Genomic DNA, 24,681 nt, shown 5'->3' on the forward strand with positions numbered 1-24,681 from the left:
GCGAGGGATTGGTGGCAGGGGTGTGGGAGATGGAGAAGGGGAGTTCCTTGGCTCAGATACTGAAGGATGCTTCTAGAGCTAGCTAATAATATAAATACAGAGGCCCAGGCAAAAACAAGACATTAAGCGCAGAACTGGTGCTACAAGAAAATGAGAAGAAAACCTGATGGCTGAAATTAATTATCAGAACATAAAAAGACAAGCAGACACTTCAGATAACTGGGTGGAGGGGAGATAAAATTAAAGACCCTGACTACAGCTTTATAAAAACAGTGGACCATTATACTAAGATCACAATCGTTATAAATACATGGGAGTTTAGACACCTGTCCTAGAAGAACAAAAAAGTCCTCTAGATTCTTTGACTACTTAGAAAAGATATGATAAAAAAATAATGACAAATTGTTACTGATGCTCTGGTTTTCACCTCTGTCAAATTTCTACCTTTTAGACAACCAAAAAGATATAAGTGAAAGCACTGTGTAAAATGACATGCAAGTGTACAGTCTTGTCAACTGAACCATCATCATTTACATCATTATAAAAATGCAAACTAAGTTTAAAATACCATGCTTTTAGAGCTCTTTCTCCGAATTTTTGGATACTGGTACACCTGAGTCTCTGTCTGGCAGATGAAGCCAGTACTTGTTCTCTCACAGACTCAATCTGCAAAAAGAAACAATTTTGGAAAAATTAGAAAAGAAAAATTTTATGCAGACCACCCCTTCATAAGCTCAGATGAGACTATGCCAAATTGAATTTTAAAGAGAGAATTTACCCCTAAATTCCCAAGTATCACTATTGGCAAATAACTATTTTGTTCTGTAGGAAGAGGAAAAGTTAGTCTGCTCATAGTGGAAACCTCCAGGTAGTTAAGAACCAGCATGGACGCATTGCTAGGGAAAAGGGAACAGAAAGGAAAAGTGGAAGGACAGAGTACACTAATATCCCAGGGAACAGAACTTTGCTGACTTAATTTTGCATATAACCCATTTCAATGCCTCCTCCACCAACTCTCATAACATCAATAAACTCCCTATAAAAGAGAATGCAGTGTAAATATTTATGGAATGAATGAATAAATCCAGGCTTCTAGATGCAGTTAAATTCTCCCCTACTTTAAATTCCCTTCCGAATAAAAAAGTCTCATGAAAAGAGAAACAAAAACTGTGTTCCCTTGCTGTGTAATTTTAAACATGATTTTCTGTATTTCACTATAGCGACTTGCACTATTAAAAGAGGCAGGATATTTAGACACATACACAGCGATTCCCTCTACCAGATCCACTTAGGCAAATCTTAGAAGGTGGAAGGTGGAAGACATAGGCCTTCAAAAAAGGTGAAAGATATTTGCGGGGGAAAAGATGGAGGAAGGCTTTTTTGACCACGTAAAGAAGTTTCTATTGGAGGCTTAGGTTTCCTAAATCTAACCAGAAGATGTCCCAAAACTGAGATTTGATTATGAATTGGTTCTTCTATTCTTCTTCTGGGGAATACCTTTGGTATCAGGCAGGCACCTTTATCAGCAGCTTGGCAGCATTCTGCAAAAACTCCTTTATATTGATGAGCATAGTAAAGGAGTTCTGGGGCATAAAAGTAGGGGTGTCTTCTGCCAATTTCATATAGGTATCTAAAGTTTTAAACAAAAAACAGACAGCCGTTTTTCTATAGCAGACAGTATTGCAGGAACATTTGTAATCTACATTCTCCCCAGAACCTCCAAAATCTAAAGACATCTAATTTACCAGTTAAGCTCAATTTGCACATGATGAACTTGCCTTTGTCACTCTTTGAGTCAGTGAAAATGTTAAACTCATACATATATATACATATAAATATATACACATGCGTAAATTAGTTAAATATCAGTGATATGTTATTGACTAAAATGAAATAAATTCTGAGAATACTAAATATATATATCTTTATAATATTTTAATACATGTCAACTTCCAGTATTTTCATACAGATCATATCCTGTTTTGATGGACTCCAAAAGATCTTTGATTGACTTTTTCATCGTGTAGAGTTTTGTAGTATCATATATTATTTCTTTGAAAATTGTCATTAGAACAAAAGCTTCAAGTCTTAATGTTGATAATATTTTTCATAATAGTAATTGTTATAATGAGTCTTGACCTATTCCATAATTTTTAATTTTGAAGCTTAAAAATCTGATTACTTACTTTCCCCAAAACTTCTGTTCGTTTTCCTTAAACTCGGTACACAAAGTATCAGGGTCTGGTTTCAACTTAGGGAGGTCTGGATTATCATCTTTGTGTTTCAGGAAGCATTCATTTCTCTCAGGCTCTTGTTTCGCACAGCAGTCGGCCATTTCACCATAGGTTTCACGAAGGGATGCAACTGCACACAGTTTATCTCCAAAGAGAGTGTGCTAAGTGAAAGAAAGCAGGCGTCAAATTGCTGGGCAGAATTTTGCTTTCCTTATACCCAAAGAATAGTATAAGGAATTAATATCTTGGTAAGCCCTGGTTAGTAAATCATATAAAAATCCACATTTTTCTCAGATTTAGAGAGCTTCCCTTGATTTCACCATCTATGTGTGATTTCCATAAGAATTAACTGTCACACTATCACTTATAGTGGATAAAACAGAAGGGCAAAAAGATAATGACTTTAATGAATGAGCATAACTCCTATTTCCACCTGAGGCTAAAGGCTAGGAGAACAATCATTATAATAAAAACTCAAGGAAAAATATCCTCTAAGTAGCAAGTGAATTCACATTAGGGAGGGAAGTGTTCATATAGTTTCTCATTTGATCTGCTCCTTTTTGAGAGGTTCAGCTTTTTAGTAGATACCATTCAAAACTGAGGAGTAACATAATCTACCATGCATTAGTTGTTATTGTATTAAAATATAGATTTTTTTGTTCTAGAAATATTTGTCTCAATGCATATTCCATTAAATGAATCCTTTCTGTCCCCATTAATTTTTATTATGAAAGTAATTATAACTTTAGGGAAAATATGCTGCTCAAGACAGAATTTATTAATTTTTTTAAAAAGACACATTTTTAAAATTCATATTTAGAGCAATATTATTGTGTGTAGCTAAAGAACTGATTCTGCCTTGAGGCAGAAGTACATATAGAGAAAAATAAGAGGAAGAAAGGCTTTAGTGATAAATAAAAAACTGCCTTGTCCCCAGAAAGGTATATATAGATCAAGTGGTGAGAGAAACATAAAGCTATCCTTATATTAAAGACCTATCTGAAAATATCACAAGTTCAAAGTTCTGATTTTCTATTGTATGTAAAAATATGAATATCCCTAAAATGAGGAATACATAGCTGTACTATTATTTTACCCGGGTAACAAAGTTAGCACAGAGATCAGGTGAGTACTTTCGGAAGATAAAAACTATACTATCATTATTAGCCTCTATGAAAAGAAATCTAACTTCAAAAAATTTTTAAAAAGAAACTTCTACAAATAAAAAATTTCCATTTAAAAACACTGTGACTCTTTTTTTTTTTTTAATTTATTTTTGGCTGTGTTGGGTTTTCGTTGCTGCACGTGGGCTTTCTCTAGTTGCTGTGAGCAGGGGCTACTCTTCGTTGCAGTGCACAGGCTTCTCATTGCAGTGACTTCTCTTGTTATGCAGCACGGGCCCTAGGCACGTAGGCTTCAGTAGTTGTGGCATGCGGGCTCAGTAGTTGTGGCTCACGGGCTCTAGAGAGCACGCTCAGTAGTTGTGGCACACGGACTTAGTTGCTCCACGGCATGTGGGATCTTCCCGGACCAGGGCTCGAACCCGTGTCCCCTGCACTGGCAGGCAGATTCTTAACCACTGCGCCACTGGTCAAGTCCAACACTATGACTCTTGTGTGTGGTTTCAACAAAGAAATGTTTTTAAAATTGTGGGTATACTAGAATATATCTATCATTGAAGAAACAGTGGCTATACCCACTTTTGAGCGTTGCTTACAAATACGGTCATTTAGTAATAATTGAGAAAACTGAAGTGGTATTTGTTTCTTTTTAAACATTCAAGATTACGTAAAGGAAGAAGAAATACTATTCAAAATCAGAATATACTTACAAGTGACTTGTCACAATTTGCAGCTGACTCATCAGCAACGCATGCTTTTGCAAGCTCGGTTACTTCATTCACTAATTTTACATGCTCATCAAACGGGCTCTGCTGAAGATACTGAGAAAAGGCAATCAGCACCCTGAAATGAAGGACATAGAAAAATGTAGCATAATAAAATTTTAATATACAGTAGGTTGCTATGCTAGAAAACAAATAGTGTGTCTGTATATGTTCTATATTTTACACATCTTTCTTACTATTATCCAGAAAGCCTGTTCACATCAGCTATTATCTGAGGCCTAACCAGGTATGTGTGGCTTTCTAAGCAAAGATGATTATATTTCCACCATGTATAAAAATATGTGTGTGCATGTCAGTAGATGCATACACATAGAGCAAGCAAGCAAAATGTATTCTAAATAGACCTAATTGTTAAGACTGGGGCATTACATAGGCCTTTCGACTATTTAAAACAAAAAACAAGAACCACACACATATCTTATTTAATCAGGCTGTAGAATGAGATAGACCGTGAAAAATAAACTATTTTCTCAACTTTTACTAGATTAAAATATATTAAAATCATCTCAAGAAACCACAGAACTATTTGCTAGGTAAAAGAATTTAGTAAGCAAGTTGTGAAAGGAACTTTCCACCATGCAGGTTATATAAGAGTTCCAGGGCTACACTGTCCAAACAGTTGCCATTAGCCATAAATGACAATATATATTTAAATAAATTAAAATTAAATACTGTTTAAATTTTTGATCCACAGCTGCACTTGTCATATTTAAAGTACTCAATAGCCACACGTGGCCAATGGCAACTATATTGGACTACACTGATATAGAATATTTGCATCAATGCAGAAAATCCTATTGGACAGTACTGTTCTAGAATCTCTGATGACAGTGGAATACAAGGACTTCAAAATTATAACCAATATTATTAGAAACGTTAAATTTTCATTCTTAAATATTTTAACTTACAGGCCTTTGAAATTTTCTTCTCCCAAATCATTAAACCGATGCGCGATCTCACTCTTGTCTGGGGGGAAAAAAGGGAAAAAAAAGATTTGCTTTAAATTCTAAAGAAACAACTGGTTAAGATATTATTTTTTATGTTTCTCTCCACTTGATTTAGGTATTCATTTGCTCCAAGATATTGGGCTCTGACTCCCAACAGAAAATCTTAGGATGCTGGTGAACTATTTATTCTGCATTTAAGCAGAAGAGTTATTTAATCTCAAATGATACTATTTGAAAAATCATTAAATATTTATAGCTTTATATTCAAATCTGGATAAGATCTAATGCCTTTGCAGTGTTTATTAACAGCCACTGAGAGGACAGTCTAAAATGAAAAATATAAATACAAGTTCTACTTATAAGATTAAAAGCACAGGTTTTATATTTTTTTATATAAATTAAGGTACAGTGGATAGACCTTTGGGAATCTGTAGTTTTGAATTCTATCTTCAACTATATTCTGTGAAGTTTAATTCACTCTGCCTAAGTTCCCTCATGTGCAATAGGAAATAACAATTACTAAACTATTTGTTTCACCTAAGATGTTAGAAATATGATAACTTCTTAAGGGTTCACAAATACAAAATATCGTAACAGTCTAGAAAATAAATGCTAAAGGAAAACTTACTTCATTAAAGATTCAAGGTTTACTGAAACCTTCTTTTACTAGGAAAATAAAATAAAAGTTGAACAGTAGAAAAATAGAATTCTTACGTGTATCTCGACGAAACACACCCCTGGAATAAGCAGAGCTGAAGAGAAAGATAAGGGAAATAAAAGTCACCCACTTCATTGTGCCAAAGCCTTGTGGGGTTGATAGAAGAGAAAAGGTAGGATGAATAGAGGGAGATCAGCACTAATATACTTCTTTAGCCAATAATTGTAGATTATTAACTAGACTCATCTTTGTATTTTATTGGCTCACAACTGATTACAAAAGTCATAGTATTCTTGCCAAAAAAATTGTTTGACTAAATCCGTTGCGTATGTTTGCGATCTGGAAATGTTTTCTCCACAAGACCTTGTCAATTCATTAGTTATGTAAAACACCTTATCAAATTTTACATAAGAGTTTAAACAATTTGTACGATTACCATGTTCTCTGTGATTTACCATTTGAACATTTGAGTTTTCAGTATTTGAAAAAATTTAACCAAACCAATAACTTAGCTTGGAAATAACATATACTAAAAGAGCTAAGCTCTGAATTGTATCTATTACTAATTCAAACTGTACTTTTATTGATAAATAATGAAAAATGTACACATACACACACACATTTGAGAACTAAGGAAAAGCCATAGCAACAATAATAACTGAAATGGCTACTCAAAAGTCCTACATTTTCATCTCAGCTCTGGCCCACATGTGGTTCAGGCCCTAGAGCAAAGTACTTAGAGGCAATGTGGGTATCTCTCATGAAAAAGACATGGGGAAGAAAATGGACACCATGGCAGTAATGATGATCTTTGCCATCATAATATACACAGGACAGGCTGAGCCTGATTACACCTTTAGTGGTTATAAGAATACTAGATCTTCTTTACCAGGCATCATATTCTTTCCATCCCTATTTCACGCTTTTTTCCTTTCTCTCTTTTAATAAAAAGAGAAGTCACATGCTCTTTTTTAATGTTATTTTAAATTTCAAAATAAATTTAACTTCATGTCTAAAAACAAAGCAAAACAAAGATAATTTTTTAAAAATGTTTTTTCAAACTTCCTTTCTTACTCTCCCCACCCAAGATTCTGATCTCTACCTCTGAATGACTATTCTCTCTCTGCCCTTTTGCTCTAAAAGATGAACTATGCATTTCAATCAGTGGGAAAATTGACCCTCTCTGATACTACAGAACAATAATTAGTACCAAGCCAGTCATTTCATTTAATTACATAACCGAGTCAATTAAAACTGTCAGTCATTTTGCCCTATGGCACATATAGACTCAGAGACTAGTAAATACTCAAGAGAAGAATTATTTTTCCTATTCAGTCATATGGTGACAGAAATACACTTTCTATGATCTTATTTTTATTTTATTTCATTTTCAGGGTACTAATTAAATAATCAAGCACAGAAGAGGAGATAATAGAAAAACAGGTGATAGATTTTTAGACAGGTGAGAGATAGGTAATATACATACAGATGATAGATAACTAGCTAGAGCTGATAAGAGTTTTTTTAATGGCTCAAGGGAGTCTGAATAAGGGAGCCAGACTTGTCTTTCTGGCCATAGCTGAACAGAAGTAAATGAATATCTGCCTATGGAATTATTTCCATTGGAGAAAACCATTTCTTTGAAGCCTGAAATTGTATACTGTAAAAGAAAGAAGGAAACTATGCTGATTTTCTAAATAAGAAAATAATTCCTTTTTGGGTAAATTAAGTCAACTTTTCTTTTAGCCTTCAAGAAAAAGTAGGCACTTTTATTTGAAGTCAATATTCAATCCTGGCCTTTTCCTTAAAATGAGTCTTCTGGGAAGGCTTGATCAAACACACAATCCTTATCATTGGACTTAATTGTATGACTAATTCACAAAATCAGGCCTTTAGCATTCACACATATACTTTGTGCATATTTTTTTATTTAACAAATGAAGAGAATAATATTAGTTTTTCCACCTACTTTGCACTCTCATATTATACTGTACTATAATAGTAATACAGAAAACTAAAAGAAAATCAAATTCATAATGATTCTAGAAACCTAAAATTGATATTCCTATATTTAATGAAGGTTGAATAATTTTCAAATATAAAACTGAAACACCTGAAAGAATCTTACTAAGAGTATCAATAATGCGTTTTCCATATGTGTATCCTTTTTAAAGACTAGCAGATGGTTGAGAAATTAAAATATTTAATTCTTAACACTATCTGTTTAAAATTTATCTTAATTAATAAGTAACCCTTGAATATTTGCATTTTGTGGGTTCCCAAAGTAAGGACACCTACAGTTTTCTTCGATTAATTCTGCATGTACATTATAAACTGAAAGAAAAATGAAACTACATAATTGTTGGTTATTTCTAAATATTCTGTTCTTCAAGCTTTTAAAGTCATATTTAGTTAATCATCAAAGGAGTCTGGCATGGGAGTAAATGCAAATATTTAAACCAAGAGTTAAAAATATGGCTTACAGATTCTAGTTTCTTTTTATGGAAAAAGTTTAAAGAGAGAGTGGTTAAGATGATTACTTCATATGCAAAGATTAATAATGTACTGATCATTTACACGAGAAGAAAAATACCTCAGTTGAAATATAACTGGTAATTAAACCTGAGCCTTTATCCCTTTTGTCCTTTATTTTTGCATTCATTTTGACAGGATAGAAAAGGCACAGTTTTGAAGCAAATGAAATCTCTCTTGAGACCAGTCCCCTACTTCCTTGCCCTGCTAATCATAACCTTAAACCTACACCCTCCTACCACACTCTTAATTCCTGAAGTTTCTCACCAAGTCATCCAAACCAGCTTTCCTTCCAACTGTCCATCTTCTTGGTCCAGCCCTTATGCCATCTCCTTCTGTGATAGATTATTACTTCTGGGTTGTCTTCTCTTAGAAAAAAAGTGAAACATATGTATTAAAATGTGACAACAATGTCGGATAATAGCGTCAGTATTTTAATAGAGACTTTCTAGAAACACTTAATCCAAAGTCATTCTAAAATAAGGGAAATTTGGATCTTTTTGGAGAGAAATTCAAGAACAAAAAAATCTCTTCTTAGCATTTTTCCTACTATACTATGGACATATGTGTGGATAGGTAGGGTAGATCCTACCTATCATGAAGGCTCTGGACTGCTTTCTAAAAAATACGAAGGGTAGAAAAGTAAAAGACCATTAAGCATCAAACTAACTAATTGAAACATGGTAAGCAATTTAATTTCTTGTTCACTTGTGAAGATATATTTCCCATTAATAAATAAGAAAATAAATTGTCCAAATTGTATGAACTTATATAGGCATCTAATGCAAACAAAAAATTGTAATGTAATCCAAAATTCTTTGCTGAAAATTTCATAGGAAACAAAGAAAAGAAAGTTCACATTATGAAAACCACACTAGATCACCATTGTTGGCTTGTCCCATCTCTTAAGTCCTTCTCTCTCCAAAGCTCCCATGGCAGGAGGGTTCCTTTTCCACCTTTCCTCATGTTACTCTGGGCCTCTAGAAATTACATGTGCCTTCTCTCAGATTTCCTAACCATTTACTTCAAACTTCTCAACTCTTTACTAGGCAGTTTAATTCAGCTCAATGTCAATTTCTAGCTCCAAACTTGAACACGCAGATCTGGTTATATCTTTATGCTATATGGGTCAAGTTGAATTAAATCATCTTTAAGGACCCTTCTACCTTGAACATTCTGTGATTTCATATTCCCAATGAAACAGTCATAGCATGAGAAAAGGGTCTGACTGTTAGAATGAATATAACAAGTTAGGAAATTGGGATACAAATCTGAGAATTGGTCCATTGCTAAGCTGCCCAGTGGCTCATCAGGCATTACTCTCTATCCAATTCAGGTTAACATTTTTAAGAAATGAAAAGATCATTTAACTTGTCTAAATTATGGAAATAAAGTGACACTTTCTCATATCTTTCTATCATTTTTCCAATCCAAGAAAAATATAGCTAATGCCTGAAATCCATGTTTATCCATTCTTTGTATAAGTTAACAACAAATAGTCTATAAATATAGAAATTGAAATTAATACTAGTAACGCCTATCTCATAATAGTAGCTACAGATGGACATCAAACAGAAATTAATACACTGCTGAGAGTTTAATAGTGCTTAGTCTCTTCATATTCTATATTTTTTTTCAAAAATAATTCAAGAGACTTACTACCTAAAAAGGAGATTAGTTTAAAGGTACAAAATGGAACTATTTTTAACCTCTTGTAAAACAACAAAGGTTGTGTAGCTAAAATATTCTTATGTTAAAACGTCAGTGGATCAAATTTAGGAAGTTTTCATTAAAGGATAAAAATTGTTTTCTCCTTCATGTTTTCTGAAGCTTAAAATTAATCAGATGTTTTGTAATCTTACAGTGCTGGACTTTAGCTGAAACTTCTCTGGCTGGCCACCCAACTGAGCCATGAAATTTAAGTCTTGAAATTCTCGTCACCTTTTTAAGCATCTATATATGGGTTAACATCAAGAAATGAATTATTTGATCCAAAAAAACTTGTAACTTTTAAGAAATATATCAAATAAATAATTGGCCTAATCTTTTTTAAAGAGAAATTCATCTCTAGCCTAATTATAATAAACTATACAATGTAAATATTTTTAAAATGATTTTAAATATAATTATTGCACATATAAGTAATGAATTGTTCAAAATTAGTTTTTCGTGATGTGGACATTGAAAAGAACAAAATTCTTTTATTAGAATAGTATTTATAGATTTGAAGTTTCTGTTTGCAAAAATAGCTATTTGATAATAATATGTTGCTATAAAAATATGCATTCAAATAGCATAAAGAAGTAATTTCAGTAACGTATGATGTTGACAATGGCAATTTCTTTCCAAAATACTTTTGATTCACAGTTGTGAGATATGCAGTATATTTAATACGTGTAGTTTAAATTATTAGATGAAATATATACAATTACTATTTCAATTTTAATTTTTATAATTACATTAGATATTCATTCATTCATTAAAATTATATAAATTGGCCTCTCAGCATTTAATGTCTTGAAGGCAAATGCTGTTATTGATGAGTTCAAATTTCTCTTTGTTATTACATGGAAAATTGGCAAAAATTGCACGTCGAGAAGCATGGTATCTAAAAGCAAACATTGTCCTAGCATCAACAAACCCATTATTTATTTAGGAACACCAGTGTTCTTGCTGACAGGGCACAATTCTGAAAATAATGTTTCAGACTTATTTTATTGCTTATTATTTTAAGTAGTACCACCTAGTCTTTCATTCATGTGAAAGAAATGTATCAAATGCTCACTAAATGCTCAAAATGTATTGAATGCTCACTAAATGCCACGCATTTCCTAGGCTATGAGGATACAAGAGATTAATAAGATACAGTCCCTGACTTTGAAGTTCTTGAAGACCTCCCTAGGTCTTGAAGCTCACAGTTTAATAGGGAAGATAGAACCATAGAAAGATAATTACACTGTAACATTGTAAAGTGCTGTGCATGTAGAACACAAAGTACTCCTGAGGTGATAAAGAAGTATCAGAGGAGAAGCTCTAAATTAAAGGGCAATCTTGTCCATAAATAAGATGTGTGGGCTCTAACCTCTTCAGGTAACTATGCAACTCAACAGACTGTAAAGCTTCAAATTTGCATTCTCTGGGTTCATTTTTGCCTATGAAGGAACTTTGCCTGAAGAAATGGAATGAGTAGGTAGAGGGCTGAGGGAAGTAAGGAGGGTAAGAATATGTGTGATTTCTAAATGTTTGATAAAATACCAAAATGCAGAAAGCAAAGAGTTAGACCTGAATTTAAAAGACAATGAAATTTCCTGTAGGAGTAAGAAAGAAAAGAAAGGCAGGCTGGCAATCAGAAAAAAAAAAAGCAGAATTTGCAATTATTTGGATTTGCAGGCAAAGCTAAGGATGAGATTGGTCATTTTAATATTATAAACCCCAAAGAAATGTATTGTTCTGGTAAAAAGCTACAAAACTTCTATGGGGAAATAGTTCATCTAAGATGACTGACAAAGTCAGTAGACCACCCAAATATTTAGTGATAAAACAGTGTTCTTGATTCAAGCCATATTTATTTAATAATACCATGTGCCTGGAAGTCTGAGAGGGCTTTCCCAGGGATGTGAGTTTTAAACTGAGAATTTTTAAAATGGGCATAAAGAAAGATGAAAGAAAATAGCCTTCCAGGCACAGGGGACAAAATGTGCAAATGCTTGAGAAAAGAAAGAGCATGAAAGAAACTGAGAAAAGCTACAGTTGAGGGGAAGCACAATGTGAGATGTGATATGAGAGTAGATGGTTTGTATGTCATCTTAGCTACAGTAGTATATTTGTTTTTCATTCTAAAAGCAATGAGAAGTTGAATGATTTTATTAGCCCAATGATATAATCTGATTTATGCTTCAGAAAATTACTCTGGTTGCAGTGTAGGGAAGAGACTAGAGAAGGCAAGAGTATATCTAGGAAGACTAGTCAGGGGATTAATGCAATAGTCCCAGCAACAGATGGTGAGATCTTGACCTATATCAGTGTTATAGAAATGGAGAGAAACGGACAGATTGAAGAGATATTTAGGAGCAGTACTGGTCTTGGACCCAAAAAAGAGATCCCCTTCTATAAAATCCATTCTTTAGAAGGCCTCCTCCAGCTTCTTCCAGCTATGTTCTGCCCCAGCTATGTTCTGCTTCCAGCTATGCTCTGCTCACAAAACCGAGGGTATGTCTTCCTCCTCTTCTAGACCATGATTCAGGCACCCTAACCCTGGAACTCCCAGTCCAAACAGCTCTGAACCTCTTCTAGGGCCAGAGAGTTCCCTTACATGAGTATATCTTTCCATGGGCAGACCATATTATTGATGTATTTACTCCTAGGTCTGAGAAGTGGCCAAGAGGCAGCTTTTGAAGGTGGTATATAGTAAGCTGGGATATAATAAGTGGAATTTCCACATGCACATAAATAACGTCCCTTCATAGTACAGGATAAAGCCAGGGATAGGCAGAAAAGAGAGGTGGGCCAGGGCTGGGGGGTGGTTCTCTCCAGCACAAAACTCCAAGGAGAAATAATCAGCAGGACTGGATGGATTGAAAATGGTTGGTAAGAAAAGTAGAGGTGTCATGATGATTTCTAGCTTTCTGCCTTGTACAATTCAATGATTGTGGCATGACTCACAGGTCTAAGGAGCACTGGACAAAGACCAGAGCTATGTAGGAATATCATTAGTATGATTTGGACATGTTTGATTTCAGGCATGTTTGAGACATCTAAGAAGAGATGTCAAGGACAAGAAAAAGAAATATAAAGAATCCAAATTGGAAAGTAAGAAGTAAAGCTGTCACAGTTTGCAGACAACAGGATACTATATACATAGAAAATCCTTAAAATGCTACCCAAAAAACTACTAGAGCGCAACAATCAACTTGGTAAAGTTGCAGAATACAAGATTAATATACAGAAATCTGTTGCATTTCTATACACTAACAATGAACTACCAGAAAGAGAAATTAAGGAAACAATCACATTTACAATTGCATCAAAAAGAATAAAATATCTAGGAATAAACTTACCTAAGGAGGTGAAAGACCTGTGCTTGGAAAACTATAAGACACTGATGAAAGAAACTGAAGATGACACAAACAGATGGAAAGATATACCATGCTCATGGATTGGAAGAATTAATATTGTTAAAATGATCATACTACTCAACACAATCTACAGACAATGCAATGGCAAAATACCAATGGCATTTTTCACAAAACTAGAAAAAATAATTTTAAAATTCGTATGGAACCACAAAAGACCCCGAATAGCCAAAACAATCTTGAGAAAGAAGAACAGAGCTGGAGGAATCACACTCTTAGACTTCAGACTATACTACAAAGCTACAGTAATCAAAACAGCATGGTACTGGCACAAAAACAGACACACAGATAAATGAAACAGAGTAGAGAGCCCAGGAATAAACCCATGCACTCATGGTCAATTAATCTATGACAAAGGAGGCAAGAATGTACAGTGGAGAAAAGACAGTCTCTTCAATAAGTGGTATTGGGAAAACTGAACAGCTGCATGTAAAAGAATGAAATAAGAACATCATCTAACATCGTATACAAAAATAAACTCAAAATTGATTAAAACCTAAATGTAAGACCAGATACTATAAAACTCTCAGAGGAAAACATAGGCAGAACACCCTTTGACATAAATTTTAGCAACATTTTTTTGAATCTGTCTCCTAAGGCAAAGAAAACAGAAGCAAAAATAAAGAAGTGGGCCTAATTAAACTTAAAAGCTTTTGCACAGCAAAGGAAACTATCAACAAAACAAAAAGACAACCTACTGAGTGGGAGAAAATACTTGCAAATGATATGACCAATGAGGGATTAATATCCAAAGTATATAAATAGCTCATACAACTCAATATCAAAAAAAAACCCAATTAAAAAATGGGCAGAATATCTGAATAGACATTTTTCCAAAGAATACATACAGATGGGCAATAGGCACATGAAAAGATGCTCAACATCACCAATCATCAGGGAAATGCAAATCAAAACCACAATGAGATATCACCTCACACCTGTCAGAATAGCTGTCATCAAAAAGACCACAAAAAACAAATGTTGGCAAGAACGTGGAGAAAAGGGAATACTTGTACATTGTTGGCTACACATTGTTGGGTGCAGCTACTGGAAAACAGTATGGACGTATTTCAAAAAACTAAAAATAGAACTACCATGATCCAGCAATTCCACTCCTGTGTGTATATCCAATAAAAAAAAAACAAAAAACACTAATGTGAAAAGGTACATGCACCCCAATGTTCATAGCAGCATTATTTACAATTGCCAAGATATGGTAGCAACCTAAGAGTCCATCAACAGATGAATTAATAAAGAAGATATGGTATACATATACAATGTAATATTACTCAGCCATAAAAAAAATGTTGCCATTTGCAGCAACATGGATAGACCTGGAGGGTATTATCCTTAGTGAAATAAGTCAGACAGAGAAAGACAAATACTGTATGCTATCACTTATATGTGTAATCTAAAAAATAAAACAAACTAGTGAATATAACAAAAAAAGAAACTGACAGATAGAGAACAAACTAACGGTTACCAGTGGCAGGAGGGAAGAGAGGAGGGACAAGATAGGGATAGGGAATTAAGAGGTACAAACTACTATGTGATAAAATAAATAAGCTATAAGGACATATTGTACAGCACAGGGAATATAGTCAATATTTTATAGTAACTATAAATGGAGTACAATTTTTTAAAATTGTGAATCACTATGTTGTACACCTGAAACTTGTATAATATTGTAAATCAACTATACCTCAATAAATAAAAAATATTAAAAATTAAAGGAACACTGAAAAAAAGAGCAATGTCAAGCAAGATAGTTATAGAGTTTAGAGGGCAGAGGCAAGGCCTAAGCTTGTAATATTATTTGTGAGTCATAAAGCAGTACAAGATTGAGATAGGCTGGGAAGAGAGTAACATGAGACAAGGAGAGGCCCATTATGGAGTGGAAAGATCAAAGATCAAATAACAGATGGCCAGAGAAGAGGAAACAAGTCAAGGCATTGTTATACCAGGGAATGTAAGGGAAGAAAATTTTGCTAAAGAGTTACAAATGTTACTGACAGGGATAGTAAACAAGAATTGAAATAATATCTATTGCAAGAGCATTACCAACGTCCTTAATAGAGCTGTTTGATGGAATGATGAGCCCAAAAACCACACTGGAGTGGCTGGAAAAGTAGATGGGAGGAGAGGAATAAATAACTACAGTATAGATAACTCTTCCAAGAAATCTGGATGTGAAGGGGGGCAATTGGAGAAGGTTGAGGGTGAAAGAAAATTTTCATTGATGAGCATTTAGAAGCCAATGACAAGGGGTTTACTGATTGTGGCTTTTATTTACTCTATAAGGAAGGGATTGCTAAGAGTGAATGACTTGGAATTGAATATTTGAGGGAAATTGAGAAAGTTGAAGTATTCATAAAAAAAAAGAGGGCATGCACTAAACAGAGAGACGTATTACCTGGGGCTAAATTGAAAAGTAAGAAAGTGTATTTGTGGCACTCATCTCCCTCTGCAACCCCCCATTAGGGCTCATGATAAACCCTCTCTCCCATTCCACAGCCCTCTGCACACCTCAAATGCATGTCTTAGATGCACCCCAGCATTACTGTTCTCTTAGGTTCACCAAGCCCCCCACTGGCACCCCACCTCTACTCTGTGTGCCTCCTCTCTAATGGACACCCCGTGCCAAAACTATCATTTCTGAATTTGTAGGCAAATTCAGGTGGGTGTTAAAGATCAACAATCTTAGTAAACTATAACTCCACAAAATCTAGAAGTCTCTCCTTTATCTCAACCCCATGCTCCCAATTTCCTCAGCACTCTATTTCCTCCACAAAACCACACCTAAACTTCTTTGAAACAAAGGCATTTTAGAAGTATTGCTGTTCTGTTGGTTAATTCCTGAGTGGAATCTCAGATAGGAAACCAAGTGAAGAGCAGAACCTGAGGCAGAGGTTCCATGGTTCTTCAACTCTCACCATGTAGGTCCTATCCCACTAGGATAGAGGCTAATTGACCCTTGTAAATAGCCTGTAAGGCCTGAACTTTGGTGCTTGAACTTTGGAATATCTATTTGGTTGTTCAGAAACTTATTTTTCTCTTTTTCCTTTTTGGATCATTAAGGTTGTTAGATCAGTGTTTCCTTACAATTGAAATGCTGCAATTTATATCCTACATGCCCAATATAATATATAATAAGGTCTTTGAAGGGATACCCCATGTATTATTATGTTCACTATATGTAACACGTGATCCAGTGCATACTTTGGATATGGAAGCCATTCAAAACTTTCACTGACTGTCAGTTTAACTTGACTGAGCAAGAGTCAATTGCACTCCTGTGGTAAGAGGCCATGAGCAACTTGATATTGATACCGTATGTCCTCCCACATTTTGTGTTTCTCATCGGAATGCAATCTGGGAATTAGTTTGGTTAGAGGGATAACATGGAGGCAAACATGTTAGCAGATGCTGACTTACTTCAATCCTGGCCAACTAAAAAAGCTAACACATTCTTGCCATTAGGCATATGGAGATGTATTTACATAGCCTGATGATATATCCCATTGGTCCAGCAGCCACATTCACTGTCCAGAGTGTTGCTCAATTCTTAACCTGTTGCCATATGGCTGACACTTCTCTGCACTCCCCACCCAAATCCAAGTCCCAAGCCAATACTAATTCCCATTTATAATCTTTTGTATGCAGTTTAGGTGAGTAAACAAAAGGGGTGCTAGAAAAGTTCAAATATGAAACTCTTTCCAACGATTCAACCACCTTGTTACGCAAGGCCACCTGTAGAGAACTTGCTCAAGGTCACTTACTACACTGGTGCTATTGCTTCTTCATTAGCCATATTAAACTGATAGCTACAATAACCTAAATCAGTCCATTCAGAGGTTGTTCTTTGATTCATTTTGACTATACCTTAAAATTTTGAGCACATTTCTGGGAAATATCAAATATGGAATGTGTCTGCAAGGATGAGGAGGAGAAGGTATGAGTAATATTCTTTTACTCAGTAGGAAAAATCTGGTGTAGTCAGACATTAATACAGATATCCTTTTTTTAAAATTAAAAAATGTTTTTATAGCAAAAAAAAATGATTAGATTGCATTTTATTTTTAATATTCTTTGCTATCCACACACTGGGGTACATCTAACCAACTTGTGCATATGTTGGAGTCTCTCCATCTGTAGCCATGATCATCTAAGAAGGATTTCTATACCCTGTGAACTTGAAATTATTTCCTAATGCCTGATGGCACAATCCAAAATCTATATTAGCTTGCTCCTTATTGCCAAAAGCCTCTACAACCCATCAACTAAAATAAGATTCTTATTTTCAACTATCTTTAGAACAGTTTTTCAAACAGGGTCACAAAATAAATTTCGTGCCATGACCAATATTTTTTAGTAAAATAAAATGAACAGAAATGATCAGAGTACATTATATATAGTAGGATAAATATCATCTTGTGAAATGTTTGCTATATATGTCATTAGTTCATTATGTAAAATGCATTTCTTACTACAGTCACTGTCAAAACACTTGGAGATCTATTCCTCCCCTTAAAATCCACTTGACATAAGCTCAGTATGTATGTTCAAAATCAATTTGTCATCTTCCCATCACAACCCTCATTTAATTTTCTTCCAAATTTACCCATTTGACTTATTATTCCCTAATTCTCCATGTCACTCATTTTTATAACCTTATAGTAATTTTAATGCCTCCTTCTCCTCAACCTCAAGTATCCAATCTGTCCCTAAATAATTTTGATCCATTCTTTAAAATCTCACATTTATCTTTATCCCCCCAAACCCTGACACAACTCTGGTTCAGGCTCTCACTAAATCATGCCTGAGTTATTATAATAAACTCTTAATTAATGTTCATACATGGAGTCTTTATATGCTCTGATTAATCCTAAAACTTTTCTCTCCTTAAAGTCTTAATGTTTCCCCATTACATTTTAAATAAATTCCAGGCTCCTTACCCTGGTATTCAAAATGTTCAGGAATCTGATTCCACTAGTTTATAACATCCGTGAAAGCAGAGGCTTTATCTTTCTCCATCACAGCAGTATCCCTAGTGGATAGCACATGATTGGCACATAACATGTGTTCAATAATATTTGTTAAATGGATGAGTAAATGAGTGAACAAATAAAAGAAGGATCTCTGTAGCATAATCTTTTATTTCTCTTTCACATATAAGTTCCCCTATTAAGACAGTAATATTCAGTGTAACATTTTTTGCAACCCTATAAAATATATAACACCATAATGGGTGAGAAGATTGTGCAAGGTGCTGCAAGGTCATCTTCATCTTACCCAGCATACCAAGCTCATTTCCAGACCAGGTCTCTGTTTATTAGGCAGTCTCCCACCATGATGACTTTCCTCTGCTTTCTATTTATATAAATCCTCCTCCTCTTCAGAGCACACCTCAGAACTTTCTCTCCCCCAGTCTTACAGTCTTCTCACTCTCTTCTGATAATTTCTATTACTTTTATTAGTTCTTAGTCATACCTCTTGAATTTTATGGTTTTATTAAATTGTAATTGTTTTATAAGAGTAAAGATTTGTCCTATTTATTGTATTCTCCACAAAATCTCAGTCCAGTACTAGACACCTAGTAGAGTTGTTAAACCCATTAATTAAATTTAATTAGTAAAAATGTGCAAAATGATTGTATTGTGGAAAAAAACTAAGGAATGTTATTAAATATCCATCTCTAGCAAATTTAAGAGACACACAAGTAATCACATACATTCCTGGCATGTAGTATTTATGAGTATTCATTCACAAATGTTTGTTGAGTGAATGAATGAGTAAAAAAACAGATAAACAGTTTCTAGTCTAGTGTCCATAAACTCTTTGATATCCATGAAAGCCTAATGAAAGTCCATGGGCTTATTGTCAATATTGCAAATAATAATAATAGAAATTTTGTGTTTACTCACGATGAGACTTCAAATACTAACTAAAATCTCAAGTGCCTTTACATTAGATTAGAGGTATATCAACTGTACTGAAGCACTGCTGAGTGTGTCAGGAGAAAAATGCAGCAGTTTATTTAACAAACATTTATAAAGTGCCTACAATGTGCCAATGTTGTAGCAGTGCTCAGATGAGCTCATTCCCTCCTCAGAAGAACGCTATAAGGGCAACACTGTTATTATCTCTATTTTACAAATGAAGAAACTGAGATTGAGTTAAAGTAACTGAGGTTAAGTAACTTGCCCAAGGTCAACAGTTAGTGAGCAACAGAGCAAGAATTATGAACTCATGCAGCATGGGGTCAGGAGGGTATAGATCTAATCTATGTATAGATCTAATCGATGATGCCTTTCAAAAAATTACAGCAGTTGTTCTCCACTGATAGTCCCTAAAATCTTTCATTATATATGCAAAGCTACATCCATTGCTATTGGCAGTAGAAATATTTTTCCTTGAGTTTGAGCTGCAGAAGCTGGCATGAGGATCTACCCTTTGTGTTTTATGCTTTATTCTTTGTTCTCCTAAAATAAGGTCTCTGTCATAGAGGCCTTGCTTTTTACCTTTCCTGTAACAATCCCAGTGGCTGCAGCAGCAAGATAGGCAGTTGGTAGAGGTGGCAGTGCAAGATAAAGAGGAAAACAGACACTGGCAACCACATTGGAAATTAGACAGTAAAGTATCCATGAATATTTCAAATTTCAGATAATCTGGCAATAAATTAAAGCTAGAATCTACTCTTTCATATTATTTTACTTTACTATGTTAAAAACAGGCATACAAATCTTTATCTTAAAATATTTTAATTCATATTCTTTTCAATCATTGCTTTTCCACTTCTAGAAGACCTGTAGAAAGAATACTCTTTCATAACTCTGAAAGCAAAGCCCTTCTAAGCCACAAAGTCTTGCTCATCCTAGGAAGATTAGATATGAGGTTGTTTTCAGTTTAGTTGTACTAACGATTGCCTTTCAAGCCCAGTAGGTTAGATAAGACATCTGTGGAATTTGTTTGGAGACAAATGGGTGCTCAGATACAAAACTGCTGGATTACGCAGAGGCAGGGTGGACTGGAATGATAAATGCAAATGCAAGCCATGTAAAGGTGGCAACCAGAGAAAACAAGGTATTCATGGTAACGCACATCCTTTCAGTAATAATTATTTGGGAGTTTTCTGGATGAGATAATACAGGCACTGCATAGAACTGTTACTGCACATATTTTTCTCTTTGTTATTCATTCATTCAGTTCATTCAAATGAATATCTAGTGTCTGCTATATTTCCCACTTATTTCTAGTGTCTATGCCAGGTACTGTATGAGGCATTATCATGTGTTGATTAAGAGTAGACTTGGGAACAGACTTCCCAAGTTTAAATGCCAGCCCCACTACTGGCTATGTGGAATTGGGCAAGTAACTCCAACTCTCTGTGCCTTGATTTTTTCTCCTCCAAATTGGGGTAATGTTAATTCATGGGATCACTATGAGGATTAAATTAGTTAATGCATGTCAAGTGTAAACAGTGCCTGGCACATATTGGCACTCAGTGAATTTTAGGAAAAGCAGGTTGGAACCAGCACAGGCTCTTACCTTGAGCGTGTTCAAATGAACTTGCACCTATAGACATACATGCAAGAGCACTTTAAGAAGGCAAAACAGCATATGGCTAACTGTAGACTGGCCTTTAGAGACTCTGAAATTGTCCACATAGGAAAGGTCATAGAAAGTTCTGTAGGGCAGGGTGGTCAGAGGTGTGACTTAATCTAGGTCTTAGAGTATGGGTTCAACCTGGACATTTTGTTATCCTCATTATTCAGACCAATACAGTTTTAAGAGACTAAAGCAAAATCTTAGGACTAGAAAAGTCCTTATAGATAACTGGTTCCATGTCTTTTGTTTTACAGAAAAGAATATAAAGGCCAGTTAGCAAGCTCATCAACAAATTTGTTGATGACCTACTATGTGCCAGCCTCTACTCTAGGTGCTGGAGATTCACCATTGAGCAAAACACACATATTCCTTGACCTCAAGGAGCTTACATTCCAGTAGAAAAGACAGCAAGTAAACAAGTAAATAAATAAATAGCTAATTTTATGTACTGATAAGTTGAAGATAATAAAATCAGGTACTGAGAGAGAATGTGATTAGTGAAGGGCTATGGTTTTTCCAAAGGATGTCAGAGAAGACTTGTCTGAGGAGGTGACCTTTCAGTTGAGATCTGAATGATGACAACGAGACGGGCATGGTGAGATTAGGGCTGGGGGCAAGGGGCATTCAAAGTAAAAGACACCGTAAGTGAAAAGGCCCTAAGAGGGGACAAAAAGTAGGCCAGGATAGCTATAGTGCAGTGAACAAGGAGAGAGTAGGAGGAGATGAGGTCCAGAAAGAGGCAGAAGCTGATGCTCTAGACCTCAGTAAGGAGCCTGAACTTTATTCTGGTGGTTGTTCAAAGTCATAGGTCAATTCTTAAGCAGCAGCATGACAAGATCTAATCTAAGCTTTAGAAAGATCGCTGTCTAGATGTAATAGACCACACTGGGCAAGAGTGGAGGTAGGGAAACCAGCAGGCTTGACAGTAGCCCAGCAAGAGATGATGGTGGTTTAGGTTAGGATTATAGCAAAGGAAATGGTGACCAGTGGTCAGATTCTGAATACATTTGGGGAGTAGAGCTACCAGTTCTTACTGATAAATTGGATGTGAGGTGTGAGGGGAAAAAAAGACCCTATGACTGGTAGGTTTTGACCTCAAGAACTGAAGAATGCTGGAGCCATTTGTGGAGATGGGGAGGGTTTGGGGGACAGATCAGGGAGAAGAAGGTGGGAGAAGACATACAGGTTTAAGGAAGGTAACTGATAGTTCTGTTTGGCCTTGTTAAGTTTGAAATATCCGTTAGACATCCTGGTAGAAATGTCACCAACAGTACTTAATAGAGCTAAATATATGGTGAGAATTCATTAATTGTTGATAGATTATACATATATGTGACAATCAAAACCAGGTTTACCTTGATAGAAAAGATAATAAATTTCTACTTTTACTTATCTGCAGTCCCACTGAGTTGCAAATGGATATTTCTGTGCAATATCACTTGGTTATTCTCATGAACAATTATTGGTTAGTCACATACACTCTCTGATTTAATGACACAATATCTACCTTGGTGACCATACCTATATATCTTGACCCTACAATTTGAATATTCTTGTGCAAATAATGAGATAGATTTACAGTTGTATTTAATTTGGACAAATAATTAATTCAAAATCTTTCTTGAGAATATACATTGTATTAGAAACAATATTGGTGCTTTATGATAAGCACAAAAATATCAATATGCACAGTAATTTCTCCCAAGGATTTTACAAATTAAAAAGTCAAGGCAAGCCACAAAAAAATCTATAATATAAGGCATTCAGCCATGAGTGCTAAATAAAGATACGAGCAAAAAGCACTTCTATTCATTCATAGTACTTTAAAATTTTAATATATAGAACTATCCTACCCCTTAAACTTTTGAATCATCTCTGACCATAGTGAATTCCTTTTGCATACAAAAATCATCCTGTAGAAATCCTTCAATATATTAAAGAATGAATTCATTTAAAGATTTTTTAAATTATAACATCAGGCCATTCATCACGTTGAAGGCCAACGACCTGATGTTTATACTTTAATCCTTTGCCCCAGATAATTTGCAAAACCCAGGCAGACAGCAAATACTTTACAACTCTGATCAACAAAGAGTGAACTATGTCCATGGAAAAGTATACTCTGGGCAAATGAATTACAGAAAGTCCACACAAAGAAATGACCTCCAGGGAGTAGCCTAGCTTTGGGGAGGAGAAATGCTGAGTCCAGCATCTGTGTTATCAATCAGGGAAATCTCACCTGGTAGAGATTCAACAAACAAGTCCCATCATTCTATAATGTGAGTGACAGCTAACAGCTCTGAAAAGCTCCAATGGTAAATACAATAAAACAATCATTAACTTAGACATGACAGTGATCTAATTTGGGGAAATATTTAAAAATATTTGTTATGTCTCACATGTTCTGCCAAGCCCCCTTAACACACAAGTGAAGAGGCATTTGTAAGGGACAACATGGTGAAGTAAAACTAGGGATTATAATATCAGTTTTCTACAATACCTCACATCACTTTACCTCTTCCAATATGAAAAGTCTTAAAAACATGGCAGTGGGTGCCATACTACACACAAATTAGTGAAATGATCCCAGAGACATTAAACTTAGTTTGTAGAAGTTCTTTCTCCCTCTGACCTGCTGTCAAAACCTCATGATGTACAAGGAGAACACAGAGCTCTTATATGACACTCCTACGTTCAGAGAGAAGCGACTAAGCCCACAGACTGCCTGGGTGTGATCATCCCTCTGCCATTTACTAGTTTTTGCCATTGGACAAGTTACTTCTTTATGCCTCAATTTCCTCAACTATAAATTGGGGATGTGAATTTGTTTTAAAGGATTCAATGATTTAATACATGTAAAGTGCCTAGAAAGTACCAGGCACATAGCAAGTACTCAATAAGTGTTGGCTATTATTACTATAGCTTTTATTATCGCTATTATATGTTGTAAATACACAAGTACATGTATATGTGGAAATTATGGTGTCCAAAAAAAAAAAAAAACAAACAAGCAAACAAATGGGAGTGAAGAGTCCAAGATATTCAGCAAACAGGATATGCTTTAGGTGGAGAGAGAGAAAGAATACACACAGCTACTCACATATATCTTATTCATTACTGATGTCTGCCGAGGTGATTCTAGGAAATATTTGCAAGGCTAACCTACACAATCCTTGTAAAGAACCTTTACATTTTCCCTGTTTCAAAGTCTTAATACAGTTAAAAGCAGCCAAGATTAATCTGGAATCCCTAAGGGGAAAAAAATAAAAAACCGCTAGAAAATGTTTATTTTATTTCATTTTAGGTATACATGTTACATGCCTAGAATAGTACCAGGCACCTAGCAGAATCCTGATATAAGATGAGTGTTAAAACAGGAGTCAGAGTCAGTTCTGAACTCTGCCACTAACAGGCTGTGATTTTGAAGTGAATTACTTTCCTGTCTCAATTTTACAGCTAAAAATGCAAGAGGTAATAGTTACTATGTATTATTCATAAGTTTCCTCTGGTCTTCAGCACTTAAAAACTTCCCATTTAAAATTTTTTTAAATGAATTAAGTCTCACTATTAAATAGTCCTACTTTATCATTCTCCAAAACATCACAGGAGAGATTTCTCTCTAAAGATCCTTACCTTCTATCTTAATTTGACAAACAAACAAACA

General features: G+C 34.9%; 1 protein-coding gene and 1 long non-coding RNA gene across 2 annotated transcripts in view; both read right to left on the reverse strand.

The window, feature by feature from the left end:
• Positions 1–5,920, reverse strand: part of ALB (albumin) — a 17,083-nt gene extending 11,163 nt beyond the window's left edge. The window contains exons 1-6 of the mRNA XM_036852745.1: positions 5,802–5,920; positions 5,049–5,106; positions 4,066–4,198; positions 2,187–2,395; positions 1,498–1,630; positions 569–666 (exon numbers count right to left, since the gene is read on the reverse strand). Coding sequence (XP_036708640.1) covers positions 569–666; positions 1,498–1,630; positions 2,187–2,395; positions 4,066–4,198; positions 5,049–5,106; positions 5,802–5,880 — 710 coding nt within the window. The 5' untranslated portion in view covers positions 5,881–5,920. The remainder of the gene's footprint in view (positions 1–568; positions 667–1,497; positions 1,631–2,186; positions 2,396–4,065; positions 4,199–5,048; positions 5,107–5,801) is intronic.
• A 2,606-nt stretch (positions 5,921–8,526) lies between these two features.
• The window catches only part of LOC118896107, a 115,468-nt gene continuing 99,313 nt past the window's right edge, over positions 8,527–24,681 (reverse strand). The window contains exon 3 of the long non-coding RNA XR_005020085.1: positions 8,527–8,645. This is a non-coding gene — a long non-coding RNA (uncharacterized LOC118896107). The remainder of the gene's footprint in view (positions 8,646–24,681) is intronic.

This window comes from Balaenoptera musculus, chromosome 5, assembly GCF_009873245.2.
Source record: "Balaenoptera musculus isolate JJ_BM4_2016_0621 chromosome 5, mBalMus1.pri.v3, whole genome shotgun sequence".
In the NCBI taxonomy this organism is placed as follows: Eukaryota; Metazoa; Chordata; class Mammalia; order Artiodactyla; family Balaenopteridae; genus Balaenoptera; species Balaenoptera musculus.